Source organism: Entelurus aequoreus, linkage group LG01 (assembly GCF_033978785.1).
Source record: "Entelurus aequoreus isolate RoL-2023_Sb linkage group LG01, RoL_Eaeq_v1.1, whole genome shotgun sequence".
In the NCBI taxonomy this organism is placed as follows: Eukaryota; Metazoa; Chordata; class Actinopteri; order Syngnathiformes; family Syngnathidae; genus Entelurus; species Entelurus aequoreus.
This window is the reverse complement of record NC_084731.1, coordinates 56,465,006-56,481,716: the sequence shown is the minus strand read 5'-3', so window position 1 is coordinate 56,481,716 and position 16,711 is coordinate 56,465,006. Positions and strand designations below refer to the sequence as shown.

The 16,711-nt window shown below is 41.3% G+C and overlaps 1 protein-coding gene across 2 annotated transcripts in view; it reads left to right on the top strand.

Annotated features, from left to right (window-relative positions):
• foxp4 (forkhead box P4) overlaps positions 1 to 16,711 on the top strand; it is a 235,381-nt gene that overhangs the window by 143,837 nt on the left and 74,833 nt on the right. For both annotated transcript variants that reach the window (XM_062054800.1, XM_062054792.1), the window contains exon 4: positions 16,327 to 16,449. In XM_062054800.1, the coding sequence (XP_061910784.1) occupies positions 16,327 to 16,449 (123 nt within the window). The remainder of the gene's footprint in view (positions 1 to 16,326; positions 16,450 to 16,711) is intronic.

The following is a 16,711-nucleotide window of genomic DNA, read 5'->3' as shown; positions in this document are numbered from 1 at the left end:
ATATATATATATATATATATATATATATAGGGATGTCCGATAATATCGGACTACCGATATTATCGACCGATAAATGCTTTAAAATATAATATAGGAAATTATCGGTATCGGTTTCAAAATTATCGGTATCGGTTTCAAAAAGTACAATTTATGACTTTTTAAAACGCTGCTGTGTACATGGACGTAGGGAGAGGTACAGAGCGCCATGGCGTAGTGGGTAGAGCGCCCGTGTCAGAAACCTGAGGGTTGCAGGTTCGCTCCCCGCCTCTTACCATGCCGTTGTGTCCTTGGGCAGGACACTTCACCCTTGCCCCCGGTGCCGCTCACACCGGTGAATGAATGATGAATGAATGATAGGTGGTGGTCGGAGGGGCCGTAGGCGCAAATTGGCAGCCACGCTTCCGTCAGTCTACCCCAGGGCAGCTGTGGCTACGAAAGTAGCTTACCACCACCAGGTGTGAATGAATGATGGGTTTTTAACATGTAAAGCGACTTTGGGTACTTAAAAAAGCGCTATATAAATCCCAGGTATTATTATTATTATTAATAAACCTTAAAGGCACTTCTTTTGGGTGCCAGCCCAGTCACATGATATATACGGCTTTTACTCACACATAAGTGAATGCCATTCATACTTGGTCAACAGCCATACAGGTCACACTGAGGGTGGCCGTATAAACAACTTTAACACTGTTATAAATATGCGCCACACTGTGAACCCACACCAAACAAAAATGACAAACACATTTCGGGAGAACATCCGTAACACAACAGAACAAATACCCTGAACCCCTTACAGCACTTACTCTTCCGGGACGCTACAATATACACCCCCGCTACCCCCGATACCCCCCCACCCCTCACCACAAAGCCCCCCCTCGCCCCCCAACCCCGCCCAACTCAACCTCCTCACTCTCAGGGAGAGCATGTCCCAAATCCCCAGCTGCTGTTTTGAGGCATGTTAAAAAAATAATGCACTTTGTGACTTCAATAATAAATATGGCAGTGCCATGTTGGCATTCTTTTCCATAACTTGAGTTGATTTATTTTGGAAAACCTTGTTACATTGTTTAATGCATCCAGAGGGGCATCACAACAAAATTAGGCATAATAATGTGTTAATTCCACGACTGTTTATATCGGTATCGGTTGGTATCGGAATCGGTAATTAAGAGTTGGACAATATCGGAATATTGGATATCGGCAAAAAAGCCATTATCGGACATCTATATATATATATATTGTCATGATCCATGGTCCGGATCATGTTTTGTTTAGTTATGCTGTTAGTTTTGGACTTCCTTAGTTCCTGGTTTCACTTCCTGGTTTGTTTTGTTTCCATGGTTACTCATTAGTTTCACCTGTTCCACGTTTGGACTCACACACACCTGTCTCACGTTTTCACATTTTGAGTCACGCACCTGCTGTCACTATTATTTAAGCTCCCAGTTGCCAGGCTGTCTTCCTGGCAACATCACCTTCTCCGCACATTTATGCTCTGCCCACTTTCTGATCACGCGTCTTCATGCCATGTTCTATGCCAAGTAAGTTTTTGTTTATTGTTCATAGTTTTGTGCCCACGTGCATGTCTTTTGTTTCATAGTCTAGTTTTGTACTTCCGCCTTTGTGCGCGCCTTTTGTTTTCATAGTCTTTTTACCTCCGCTGTGAGCGCCTTTTGTTTATAACTTTTTGAGCTTTGTTAGTGTAAAATAAAATCATGTCCTTACCTCCACGCCATGTCCGCTTCAGTTCATTTGCACCACGGGAGAACAAATCACGCCATAGACCAAGTCTTGACAGATGTTGCCAGCAAAAAAGTTCTCCCTTCCTGCGCGCTATGGAGGCGGAAACACTGCGCTTTTCCCCCAGGGAGCGCAGGGGGATGATGTGGGGGCCCGGAGGCAAGCTGGTGCCGATCGGCGCGTTGCTCCCGTCCCGGAAACGTCGCCAAGGAAGAGGAAAGACTTCCTTGAGTGGACATGATTCGTCACTCCTGCGGGCTCCTCCCCCTCCGGGCGGAAATGGAAGTCAGCCAGCCTGGCAGCTCAAGGAGCACTCCACAGACCTGGAGATTTTTTTCCCAAATTCTTTACCCGGTCAATCACAGTCACCCAGTTTTCATGCCCCGCCCCCCAGGACTCAGGCCACGTCCATGTCACAATTTTTTTTTTCACCCACAAAAGCCCAGGTGGGGGGGAAGGAAATACTTTTTGGACAGTTTGGAGGGGAGGATTTTGCCCCCCTCCTGACCTCCCTCCACCCACACCTAAAGAAGATGACAGACCGCAGGAAGCGCGTCTGGTATCCGCTCCTTGAGGGGGGGGCTGGGGTCGGGAGCTGTGTTGGTGGGGTGGCTCAGCTGCACCCAACCAGGCAGCAACCTCCATCCCGGCCGCCACCACCAGTCCGTCACCATGCCAAGCCACAGCCTCCAGCACGGCCGCCACCACCAGTCCGTCACCATGCCAAGCCACAGCCTCCAGCACGGCCGCCACCACCGGTCTTTCGGCCTGCCAAGCCGCAACCCCCAGCTAGGCCACCTGCACCAAAGCTAGCACCTGTCGCAGCACCACGCTAGGCACCAGTACCAGCACCACGCCAAGCACCGGTACCAGCTCCACGCCAAGCTCCGGTAGAAGCTCCACGCCAAGCTGCGGTAGCTGCTCCACGCCGCCAAGTGCCGCCAGTAGCTGCTCCACGCCGCCAAGTGCCGCCAGTAGCTGCTCCACGCCGCCAAGTGCCGCCAGTAGCTGCTCCACGCCGCCAGTAACTGCTCCACGCCGCCAAGTTCCGCCAGTAGCTGCTCCATGCCAAGACTCAAGCCAAGACCCACCAAGCCAAGACTCAAGCCAAGACCCACCAAGCCAGGACTCAAGCCAAGACCCACCAAGCCAGGACTCAAGCCAAGACCCTGACCCAAGCCAAGACCCTCAAATCCGCCAAGAACCACGCCGCCAAGTACCGCCATGCCAAGACCCCCCAAGCCGCCAAGAACCACGCCGCCAAGACCCAAGCCATGACCCTTCAAGCCGCCAGGACCCAAGCCAAGAACCACGCCGCCAAGTACCGCCATGCCAAGACCCCCCAAGCCGCCAAGAACCACGCCGCCAAGAACCACGCCGCCAAGTACCGCCATGCCAGGACCCCCCATGCCAAGACCAGGACCCCCCATGCCAAGACCAGGACCCCCCATGCCAAGACCAGGACCAGCGCCAAGCTTCGCCGCCTGACGCCCCAGGCCAAGCTTCGCCGCCTGACGCCCCAGGCCAAGCTTCGCCGCCTGACGCCCCAGGCCAAGCTTCGCCACCTGACGCCCCAGGCCAAGCTTCGCCGCCTGCTTCGTCTGCTGCACCCGCACCTGCGTCATCTGCTGCTGCCACGACGACAACGCGCCTGCCTTCTCGTCGGCCACGGATATGGCCGCTACCTGGTCGTCCGCCACGCCAAGTGCGCCGACCTCCTTGTCGGCCACGGATGTGGCCCTTCCCGGGTCGCCCACCTCTTCAGGTACAGCGGCGGTCTACGCGTCGCCGGCACCTGATTCTGCCCCGGTGGATTCGGGGACACGTGGTCTGGCGACCCACCGCCATGTCCCCCTCCCGCCCTCCCATGACTCTTGTTCATTTTTTTGGTTTTGGACATCTGGTATCTGTCCTTGAGGAGGGGGTTCTGTCATGATCCATGGTCCGGATCATGTTTTGTTTAGTTATGCTGTTAGTTTTGGACTTCCTTAGTTCCTGGTTTCACTTCCTGGTTTTGTTTTGTTTCCATGGTTACTCATTAGTTTCACCTGTTCCACGTTTGGACTCACACACACCTGTCTCACGTTTTCACATTTTGAGTCACGCACCTGCTGTCACTATTATTTAAGCTCCCAGTTGCCAGGCTGTCTTCCTGGCAACATCACCTTCTCCGCACATTTATGCTCTGCCCACTTTCTGATCACGCGTCTTCATGCCATGTTCTATGCCAAGTAAGTTTTTGTTTATTGTTCATAGTTTTGTGCCCACGTGCATGTCTTTTGTTTCATAGTCTAGTTTTGTACTTCCGCCTTTGTGCGCGCCTTTTGTTTTCATAGTCTTTTTACCTCCGCTGTGAGCGCCTTTTGTTTATAACTTTTTGAGCTTTGTTAGTTTAAAATAAAATCATGTCCTTACCTCCACGCCATGTCCGCTTCAGTTCATTTGCACCACGGGAGAACAAATCACGCCATAGACCAAGTCTTGACATATATTTATATATATATATATATATATATATATATATATATATATATATATATATATATATATATATATATATATATATATATATATATATATATATATGTTTGCCGTGCATACATATTTGATGCTAACTCAACAGAATTGTCTTCGACCGACTTGTTTTGGGCACACGCCAGTTTGAGTTGTTTGCATCGGAAAAATCCCAAAGTTCACTTTGCTTTTGAGAAATGTGGCCCCTCCTTGGCCCTTGTGTAGAATAATGAGGAGGGGTACTCACAGCACACAATAGACTCCCATTTAATTCCAGTAGAGATCTGACCCTGAGTTGCACACTCTCTCCTGCATTTCTTCTTCTTCTTTTTTTGTTTTTTTTTACTTCAGCACCTTTAGCCCTCTCTTGCAGAGCCCACTCGCTCCCAAGGCCCCCCGTCACAGTCCCTCCATGCCCTCCTCTCATGACTTGGCAGGAGGAACAGGCAGGTTGTTTACCTGGGGAAACAGAGCTGTTGAACAAACAAGTCCCGGTCCAGGAAGGGACCACCTTTGTACAGTACCGTGCGCTCTGTCAGGAGCCCACGCACACGCACGCCAACGACAAGAGTGGCGGCATTGTATGCACAAGTGGCGCTTCCACGCACGTCAAGGCAGGTGTGTGACAGGGAGAGTACCAGAGAGGGTGAGGCGGTAATGCTCAGTGACAGGGATAAACAGAACCGGGGAAAGGGGGGATCGCTCCTGCCGAGGTGTGTGTCAGCTTCTCTCTTCCTCCTCCCTTGTCACTTTTTCAATTATCCCCCCTCCCGCCCACGCGTCCCCGCAGACCCCGAGGCAAGGTGCACATCATTTAGACCCACAGCCTGTTTAGATTGTGATTATGGCTGCCCGGCTTCTCCTTGTCACACTTTTAAGGACACGCAGGCCAGTGTGGTTTTTTTTGCATGGATCAAACACGCTTTGAAAGGTCAAAATATAAGCCGCACCCACTAAATTTTGGGGAAAAAAATACAATGTTCCATATATAGGCCACACCGGACTATAAGCCACAGATATATACGTTTTCAAATGAGTTATTTACACAGAAATATTTTGAAAATGTTTATTTATAAACACTTCATTGTTTCCAAACGGTGTCCGTAACACGGCAGTACAACGGCTGATCAAACAAAACAGAAGTCATTGTTTAGTACAACACATTTCTCTCTAAATAAATAACTATGTATATATATATATATATATATATATATATATATATATATATATATATATATATATATATATATATATATATATATATATATATATATATATATATATATATATATATATATATATATATATATATATATCAAACAAACAGAATAATTCTGGAGCTAATATATACATACATACATATATATATATATATATATATATATATATATATATATATATATATATATATATATATATATATATATATACATGTTTATATCTATAATTGTATATATATACGTATATATATATACGTACCCATACATACATATATGTACAGTATATATATACAGTATGTATGTATACATATATGTATATACATACTTGCCAATTCTCCTGATTTTCCCGGGAGACTCCCGAATTTCAGTGACCCTCTCGAAAATCTCCCGGGGCAACCATTCTCCCGAATTTCTCCCGATTTCCATCCGGACAACAATATTGAGGGCTTGCCTTAAAGACACTGCCTTTAGCGTCCTCTACAACCTGTCGTCATGTCCGCTTTCCTCCTTCCAAACAGTGTGCCGGCCCAGTCGCATAATATATGCGACTTTAACACACACATAAGTGAACGCAAGGCATACTTGATCAACAGCCATACAGGTCTTACTGAGGGTGTCCGTATAAACAACTTTAACACTGTTACAAATATGCGCCACACTGTGAACCCACACCAAACAAGAATGACAAACACATTTCGGGAGAACATCCGCACCGTAACACAACATAAACACAACAGAACAAATACCCAGAATCCCTTGCAGCCCTGAATCTTCCGGGACGCTACAATATACACCCCCCCCAACCCCGCCCACCTCAACCCCGCCCCCACCCCCATCTCCCGAATTCGGAGGTCTCAAGGTTGGCAAGTACTGTATGTATTTTTATATATATATATATATGGCCCACTACATAATTTCATATGGCCCGCAAAGGCCTAAAAAAAAGTGTATTAAACAAATATTCTTTTTTTTACTAAATGCATTCGTTCATGCATTTTGACCAACAAATGCACATATTTTAAACTTTAATATTATCTATTCATGCCAAATATTATATATACATATATACATATATACATATATATATACATATATATATATATATATATATATATATATATATATATATATATATATATATATATATATATATATATATATATATATATATATATATATATATATATAATTAATCACACTTTTGAATCTGTATTAATTATGATTTTAAAAAAAAACTTTAAAAAAAGAGCTCAATATTTGGACAGTCATGCAATATTATGTTCAGAATGTCATACAGGGACAAATGTTTTACCAGAATGCACGTCATTTATTTGCTCAAAATGTGCTACAATTTAATCTTAAGTCCAGTCAGGGTGTATTTGAAAGTGCGATGTGTCGCAGAGCACACAAGTCGGAGTCTCCTCACTCATCTTTGCATGCATTGACCTGATCACTAACCGTGCAGCTGCAGGCAAAAGACTAAAAAAACTAAAATGTGTGATTAATCTGCTTATATTTGTGAATAAAGCAGTGTTTTCTGTGATTAATCACATGAGTTAACTTGCTATGTTTGACAGTTCTAATATATGTGTGTAGAATTTGATGCAGACAGCACAGAGTTCTTGTTTTGCTTGTCTGGATGAGATGAAAGGTGAAGAAGGTATGCAAAGTTCACCGCTCTGTCCGACACCATGCACTCCTTCCACCGGCGGGGCTCTGTATCAACACGCCGCCGGGCCAATTCCCCCTCCGAGGGAGCCACTTGTTTAATATCAGACAGCCTTCCTCGCCATCATCTGAAATGGAAAGTGGGGTTTTTCCTTCCACTCCTTGTTAAAATGAAAAGTCATCAAGGGAGAGGAGGAGAGAGGGATGGAGCCCTCATTGAAATGCAAGCTCCATCCCCCCGCCGCCGTCTCTGCTCGCCCCTCTGGAGACTCCATGCCTTTCTCCGTCTATTTCCCATCTTTCTGGCGCTCCCTCTCTTCCTTTGTTAATCAGTTAAACTCCCTCTTCAAACAACCCCTCTAATTACTCCTCAACGACAGGGCTGTCTCCCGCATCTGTTCTCCTCCCATCCCTGCATCCCCCCGCCTCTCCACCAGCTCTGGTTCTCCACGGCTGGGGTTGACCTCTGTCAAGCACCGAGCCCTCGGCCGTGTGCACGTATGACTGATTCCTGCATGATAATGAAACGGGAAACGTCATAGGTTAGGGCGGAAAACCGCTTCAGGAGAAACTATACATCTGCTTTCGCTGGCACGTAGAAAGGGTGGAAACCTGAAGTGGGTCAGCACGATTCATCGACATCGAGGTTTTACTTAGTAAATAACCACCAGGGTCTGAGGTTATTTTTGTTATTGAGTTTGAGTAAGAGGTCTCACTCTGCGCATCCTTCTCAGCACCTGAGCGAAGAATTAACTCACAGGTGTCAAACTCATGCACTTAATTTTATTTGGCCCTCGAAAGCATGGAAATAATATGTATCAATAAAGTACTGGAACTTTTCCTACTAAATGTATTATTTATTTATATTTTGGGAGAAAAAAAATATATGTACTCCATGTAATCGCAAATTATGTTAACTTAAAAATTGTCTAATTATGCAAAAATATATTATCAAACATTCAAACCATTTTGTGAATAGAAATAAATACTAATAATAATGATCTCAAAGCAAGTTATCCATCAAATTGTGCAATGTAAAAGTAGCAATAGATTTCATGGTAAAATTGTGAAATTTACTGTGGTTTTTACAGCATTTTTCTCTAAATGGAAAAAACAGTACTTTTTTTTTTTACTGTAATAAACTGTGGTGCCGTTTTGGCGTTTACAGTAATACACCGAAAAATCTTCACTTGTTTTTTTTGCAGTAATAAAACCCAAAAACAAACTGGCAGCTCAGGGGCCAAAATATTACTGTAAAATTGCAGTTTATTTTATTTACAGTAAAAAAAAAAAGTACATTTTACAGTAAAATTCTGGCAACTGATCTGCCTTTTTTTTTACCATAAAAACAGCAGTACTGTTTTTCCATTTAAAGTAAAATACACTAAATTTTGAGGTGAAATTATTGCATTTTACCGTATTTTTTGGAGATTTTAGTTTTTAAAAAATCGACTAATAAAATGCATAAAACAATTGTGTAATAATAGTATTCACTGTTAGAAGCGGCCTTCTGGGGCCAAACATAACTGCGATGTGGCCCTCAGTGAAAACGACGTCGACACCTCTGAATTAACTGTACGCTGTGAGCCCTCTTTTCAGACATTCACAATTTTTGTGTCGGTGGACGGGGCGCCGGCTTTACACACACAGGAAGCACGAAAGAGAGCCTCCCCCCTCGCTAATGAGAAGTGCGGCAAAGTAACAAAATGGTTCCAAAGCCAAATGTTCTGTTGTGGTAATGTCGGAGAGGCAATATATGCCCATCAACGTGGACGGACAAGCGAGAATGTTGCGATCATGTGACGGCAACAACAAAAAAGACAACGTCCGACCTCGTTTTTCCAACATACACTTTAAAACAGCGGTCTCAAACTCATTTTAGCATGGAAGGAAACCTATTCCTACGCGGGAGGGACTGGTAAAATCATGGCACGATAATTTAAATATAAAGACAACTTCAAAATTGTTGTCCACTGGATGACGCAATACCAATTCTGTTAGGCAAGCAAATAGTTTGAGAAATGCCGCAAAGTAACAAAAGGGTTCCAAAGCCAAATGTTCCGTTGTGGTAATGTTTCAGCTTCAAATCGGATGGGCAATATACGCCCATCAACGCGGACGAACGAGCGAGAATGTCGCGATCGCGTGATGACAAAAAAGACAGCGTCCGACCTCGTTTTTCCAACTGAGAAAAAAAATGACACTTTAAAACAGGGGTGTCAAAATCATTTTAGCATGGAGGAAAACATATTCCTATTCTATCATGGCATGATCATCTAAAAATAAGGACAACTCCAAAATTGTTGTCCATTGGATGTCGCAATAGTAATTCTGTTAGGCAAGCAAATAGTTTGTACCGAGATGAGCAAGTATACCAAGCAAGAGGTACAGGGTAAAGCGGGGCTGAGACTCCTCCCCCTCGACCCAACGTTAAACAATCAGGAGTAAAATAAACACTTCAAATGCTGCATGAGACACTGCACATGAATATAGTTCTGTGGAAATGATTGTCTTCTCTGCACATTTACAGAAAGTGAACAGTGGAAATGACAAATGAGGTCATAGAAGAGTTTTTATTTATGCATTATTTTGTTTTATGTCCAATCGTAGATGGGCTGTGACTTACAGTTTGACTACTTTTTAGATACACAGAGTTCATTGTGTTCTTCTTGGTGGTTTTAAAAATGCACCATTTTTTTCCCTCAGAATTTTCAACAAGTTTGAAGTGTTTTGTCAAGAGGATTATTTGTACATTTTCAGAATGTCCTTGTTCTGTGTTGGGCCGAAGTAAAACAAAGAAAACAATCTGAAGTTGTCGTGGTTGTATTTTTAAGTTATCATGCTGTGATTTTACCCGTATTCCCTGAGTTAAAATGAGTTAAATCACCCTTCACTCGTTATTTTCCCAGTTTTATGCATTTCTATGTATAAAATATAACATTTTTGAAGAGAAGAATGACTATTAGGTTTTTTTTTCCTCAAAAAACCTGCAGTGTAAAGTTCGGATGAATATTGTTCCTCATATTTCTGAGACATTTCTTCATTCGAATGAATGATTTCCTCCTTTCCTACCTCCGTCACCCACTACACATTAATATAGTTCTGTGGAAATGATTGTCTTCTCTGCAAATTTGAAGAAAGTGAACAGTTGAAATGACAAATGAGGTCATAGAAGAGTTTTTATTTATGGTTTATTTTGTTTTATGGCCCATCCTAGATGGGCTGTGACTTACAGTTTAACTACTTTGTAGATACACTGACACAAAGTCTAAGTTCATAAAGCTAGCTTTTATTTGTATTCAATGATATAACAAGATTTAAGTGTTGAATAAAATAATAATATATGGCCTTTTTTTTTAAATGTTATAACTAAGAGCCTTTCGGGTCCCCTAAACGTAAAAAAAAAATCTATAAATATTGTAATGGTTTTAAAAATGCACCAATTTTTTTCCCCAGAATTTTCAACGAGTTTGAAGTGTTTTGCGATATTTACATTTTCAGAATGTGCTTGTTCTGTTTTGGGCCGAAGTAAAACAAAGAAAACAATCTGAAGTTGTCGTAGTTGTATTTTTAAGTTATCATGCCATGATTTTACCCGTATTCCCTGAGTTAAAATGAGTTTGACACCCTTCACTCGTTATTTTCCCGTTTTTATGCATTTTTATGTATAAAATATACAATTTTTGTAGAGAAAAATCACTATTAGGTTTTTTTTGTACAAAAACCTAAAGTGTAAAGTTCGGATAAATATTGTTCCTAATCTTTCTGAGACATTTCTTCATTCGAATGAATGATTTCCTCCTTTCTCACCTCCGTCACCCACTGCACATGAATATAGTTCTGTGGAAATGACTCTATTCTCCGCACATTTAAAGAAAGTGAACAGTGGAAATGGCAAATGAGGTCATAGAAGAGTTTTTATTTATGCTATATTTAGTTTTATGTCCAATCCTAGATGGGCTGTGACTTACAGTTTAACTACTTTGTAGATTCACCGAGACAAAGTCTAAGTTTGTTGTGTTCTTCATGGTGGTTTAAAAAATGCGCCATTTTTTTTCCCTCCAAAATTTCAACTAACTTGAAGTGTTTTGTCAAGAGGATTATATGTAGATTTTCAGAATGTATTTGTTCTAGTTTGGGCCAAAGTAAAACAAAGAAAACAATCTGAAGGTTTTGTAGTCTTATTTTTAAGTTATCATGCCATGATTTTACTTGTATTCATGCATGCGGCCCCTGAGTTATATTAGTTTTTTCCCAGTTGTATGCATTTTTATGTATAAAATACAAAATTTTTGAAGAAAAGCATCACTATTAGGTTTTTTTCCCTCCAAAAACCTGCAGTGTAAAGTTCGGATAAATATTGTTCCTCATCTTTCTGAGACATTTCTTCATTCGGCAATGAATGATTTCCTCCTTTCTCACCCCCGTCACCCCTAGCCCCACCTGTCTGCCGCTAATCTCTCTTTTAAATGAACACGCAACCTGAAAAAAGCGGGAGAAAAAAAAATACAAAAAATAAAATGTTTTAAATGCATTTAATAAATGGCTGACTTCAAATCGCCCAGCTTTTCAGCCTCCTCTATTCACCTCCCGATGAAAGGGGAGAAATCATTCACGGCGGAGAGACAAAGCCGAATGAAAATATAATTCCGCATTGTGAGGCGCTTTTGTCCCGGCCCGTCAAATCGTTAATGGTGACGCTTTTGTTTTGTGTCGCCGCTCTCCGCCTGGCAGTGTCGTATGGCGGTGGCATGGCGTGGCCCGTAATCATCACGCTTTGTGATATTAGATTATAGGGGCAATTAACGGCATCAAACCTTAACGACTCAGCATTCATGCTGTCACGCAGGCTTGTGTACGTCTGTACTCACACACACACGTACGCGAAGTTCCATATATCAGCTCGCGCACACACACGCAGGGCATTAGCCGACACGTGGAAAGGTGCTGTAATTATTACGCCTCTGACTTGAAAATGTCAACGGCCGTGTGTGTGAAATAGAATGTTCGGGGTTGTCAGCTGGGAAGAATGGGATGCACAGGAGCAATTAATTACTGCTTTTCATTTGGCGCCGCGGGATGACAGGGCCTCGGCGGAGGGGGCAGGTTGGCATGGCGCCAGGCGGCGGCGGCCATCGTCGCTTTCCACCTTGTTTAACGCTCCCGCCTGCCATGATGCCGCCACTCGATGCGCTCGGCTCTACGAGCTCAAGTCAGGGTGGTCCGGTTTGGAATTGAAAGTCTAGGAGTCAAAAGACTGGAGGTGAAATAGCATCCATTCATTCAGGGTCACAGGTGAGCTGGAGCCTACCCCAGCTGACTCACTCGCCAGGGGACATATGCCGTATGTTCCGGTGCACCGGTATTTAAGCCGCACCCACCAAATTTTGGGACAAAACGAAGTTTTTACATATATAAGCTGCACCGGATATATACACCAGTGCGGAACATGTTTTAAATGTTTATTTACGTACCATAAATGTCTCCAAACGGTGTCTGTAACACGGCAGTAAAACTGCTAATCAAATAAAACAGAAGTCATCGTCATGTCGTCACAATACACAACTGTTGTTCTATCTTGTAATACAATCTGTATTTTATGTCTAATTCTGAGTATTGGTTACCGTATTTTCCAAACTATAGAGCGTATATGAGCCACACCCACTAAATTTGAGGAAAGAATTAGTTTTTACATATATTAGCCGCACTGGACTATAAGCCACAGATATAAATGAGTTGTTTTACACACAAATATTTTGTAAATGTTTATCTGCATACCTTAATTGTTTCCAAACAGTGTCTGTAACACGGCAGTAAAACGGCTGATCAAACAAAACAGAAGTCATCGTCATGGACCCACTAGCTGCGCAAGCTAGCTCTCCAATCAGCTAAACAGACTCAATAACTCCACGTTGACGTTTTGGTGTATTTACTGAGGAATTTGAGAAACTGAAACAATACAAAACTAATATTGTTGTAAGTTAATAATACTAACTAATAATCCTAAATGTGTTAGGATATTAGCTAATGCTAACACTGCTAGATTACATTACAATGGCACGTACAGATATGCATATGCATATACAGTACCTACAGACATCACACATGGGACGGATTAGTAAGTAATAATTGTTTTAGTTGTATTGTAAAACTTATAAACGTTGCTTGGAGTGATGGATGAAAAATCCATACGAGTAGAACGGTATGGACGGCTGCAACACTGAACTGCACTCTACTTACTGTTGAAAGCACTAAATGGAAGGAGGCTGCAGCATCTGCAGCGAGCAAACTCATTCACAAGATGGCGCCACAGCACAAACAATAACACACCTTTTTGGAGTATTTCCTTTTTTTGTTTGTTTATAAACTATTGGCCCCACTCTTATGTTAGGACAATCTACAAGTTGTCGGTTGGTAGAGCAGCCGTGCCAGCAACCTGAGGTTTGCTGGTTCGATCCCCGGCTTCCGCCATCCTTGTCACCCTTGCTCCTTATGGGTCGTGGTTAGGGCCTTGTGAATGTGTGTGTGAATGTGGAAATATTGTCAAAGCGCTTTGAGTACCTGGAAGGTAGAAAAGCGCTATACAATTATAACCCATTTACCATTTAATCTGTTATTAAATGGTATATGGGTTTAGTAAGTATGAATAGTTTTAGTTATATTGTAAAACTTACAAATGTGGCTTGGAGCGATGAATGAAGAATCATTTCGAGCAGAAACGCTATGTACGGCGATACTTCCGGTTCAAGGCACGAAACGGGGGAGTGCGTTTTTAACCGGCAGCACCGGCGGTGATAAATTTATCCAAAAGATGGCGCCATAACACAAACAATAACACACCTCATCAGTGTCTCTGTGATATGAAAACTTAGACTTAGACAAACTTTATTGATCCAAAAGGGAAATTGTTCCACACAGTAGCTCAGTTACAAATGATGGAAAGGGTAAGGATGTAAAGGATAATAAGGGTATAAAATAAAATGTACCGTAGTAGCAATATAAAATATAACATATATGTAATATTTACATATCATATATACAGTATATAATATATACTGATAATTATATTATCATATTATATTTATATATAATATATACAATATATAATGAATCCCAAATTACCATGTACAATATTACAGTATATGTAACAGCTGCAGCAAAAAACAAAAGAGCAGCATAAAATAGAAAGTAGATCCAGCAGAACATATACATTATAAACGAAGAGAGGTAGCTAACATAGAAGCGAATACAAAACTATATGGCCGTTAGCGGAAAAAAATCCATAAATTAGCCGCACAGTTTTATAAGCTGCTGGGCTCAAAGCGTGGGGAAAATTAAGTGGCGGCTCATAGTCTGGAAAAATACAACCATTCGCGCTTACATACGCATTTACCTAAATACACTATACCGGTCCAATATTGTCCTTGTCTGTGGGTGATGAGCGCACACACACGCACGCACACACGCACCCACGCCCACACGCACGCACACACACACACACAGTTTGACCACACTGGCGACAACTACTTCCACAGCAAGGGAAGGTAGATAAACGGCCAGTTTGTGAGGTGATAAGTCCTGCTTGTATTTTCTCTATAAAAAGGCCATCACTCCTTAACAGGCAGGATGATTTGAAGGCATTGTAGTTTATTGACGTGTCGGCGGTGAAGAAACAGCCAGTCATCCCTCAGCCTGTGAGCAGAGACAATATATCCACTCTGGGACACTCGCTGTCTTCGCACTAAATGCACTTTATTCTTATTAAGTGCAATCATTTGTCTATTTATTGTCTATGTGAAGCTTGTTTTGTTACACTCACGCAGTCTTTCTGAACGATGATTGTTTGTGATCAGATTAGTCTTATCTCGGCGCACATTCCCCCATCTTTGTTGCATCTTTGCCGGCTTTTGATGCGATAGTCATCTCCTGGTGACAGCCTGTTATGTTGTTGTTGTTACGCAATATCTCTCCTGAGCCACCGCTGAATATGTGGGAAGAGAATTTAGAAGATGTGGTAATCGTGTGTTAATGGAAGCAGATGTGATTTGTTTTTTTTAACAGCGAGATTGTCTGAATTATTTGATCTCCTTAATGGCAGTCAAACACAATACACAGCTATCTTGTAATAAAATCTATATTTTATGTCCAATTCGGAGTATTGGTTACCGTATTTTTCGAACTATAGAGCGTTAATATTTTAGAACTTTTTTTTTTTTTTTTTTAACATATATTAGCCACAGATATAAATGAGTTGTTTTACACAGAAATATTGTGTAAATGTTTATTTACATACCTTAATTGTCTCCAAACGCTGTCTGCAACACGGCAGTAAAATGGCTGATCAAACAAACCACAAGTCATCGTCATGGACCCACTGGCTGTGGAAGCTAGCTCTCCAATCAGTTAAACAGACTCCCCGTTGACGTTTTGGTGAATTTACTGAGGATTTTGTGAAACTGAAACATTACCAAACAAATGCCATTGTAAGTTAATATTACTAACACAGACACTCGTAAACCTGTTAGCATATTCGCTCATGCTACCGACGCTAGCTTGATTACATTACAATATCACATACAAATGTGCATGAACACACTCCTACAGACATCACACATGGGACGGTTTAGTAAGTATGAATTGTTTTAGTTATATTGTAAAACTTACAAACGTTGCTTGGCGTGACGAACGAAGAATATGTATATACATATGAATATATGTATACATATGTATATATGTATACATATGTATATATATATATATATATATATATATATATATATATATATATATATATATATATATATATATATATATATACATATGAATATATGTATATATATATTTATTTTATTTTATTTTTTTTTTTAATGTATATTTATACATACATACATACAGCCAGCATCTCAGCTTTGTGTTTTTGGCGACACATATATTATCTTTTTACATTTTTTCAATGTATTTATTATATTTCCCTGCGTGTATTAATCGTAACTTTGGGGCACCTGGAAAAAATGCTGAGATCAAACCTACTTTGTCGTGAAGTCCCCAAATTATCAACATCTGTTGAAACTGTTTTAAGTTGAACATACATTTGTAGTCACGGCCATGTTGGGGATGATTCATGCGCTCACTGAGCTACAATTTTCGAAACTAAATACATGTATTTTTGTGTTGCGTGCAGGTGCCTGTATCCATGGCTATGATGAGCCCACAGATGATCACTCCACAGCAGATGCAACAGATCCTGTCACCCCCTCAGCTCCAGGCTCTGCTGCAGCAACAGCAGGCTCTCATGCTATCGCAGGTGAAACACACTCGCCTACACATACATATGCACATACATACATATACATATACACATATATATATATATATATATATATATATATATATATATATATATATATATATATATATATATATATATATATATATATATATATATATATATATATATATATATAAACATACATATATACATATACAGTATATATACATATGCACATACATACACATATACTGTACATATACATATACATACATATACACACATATATACATATACA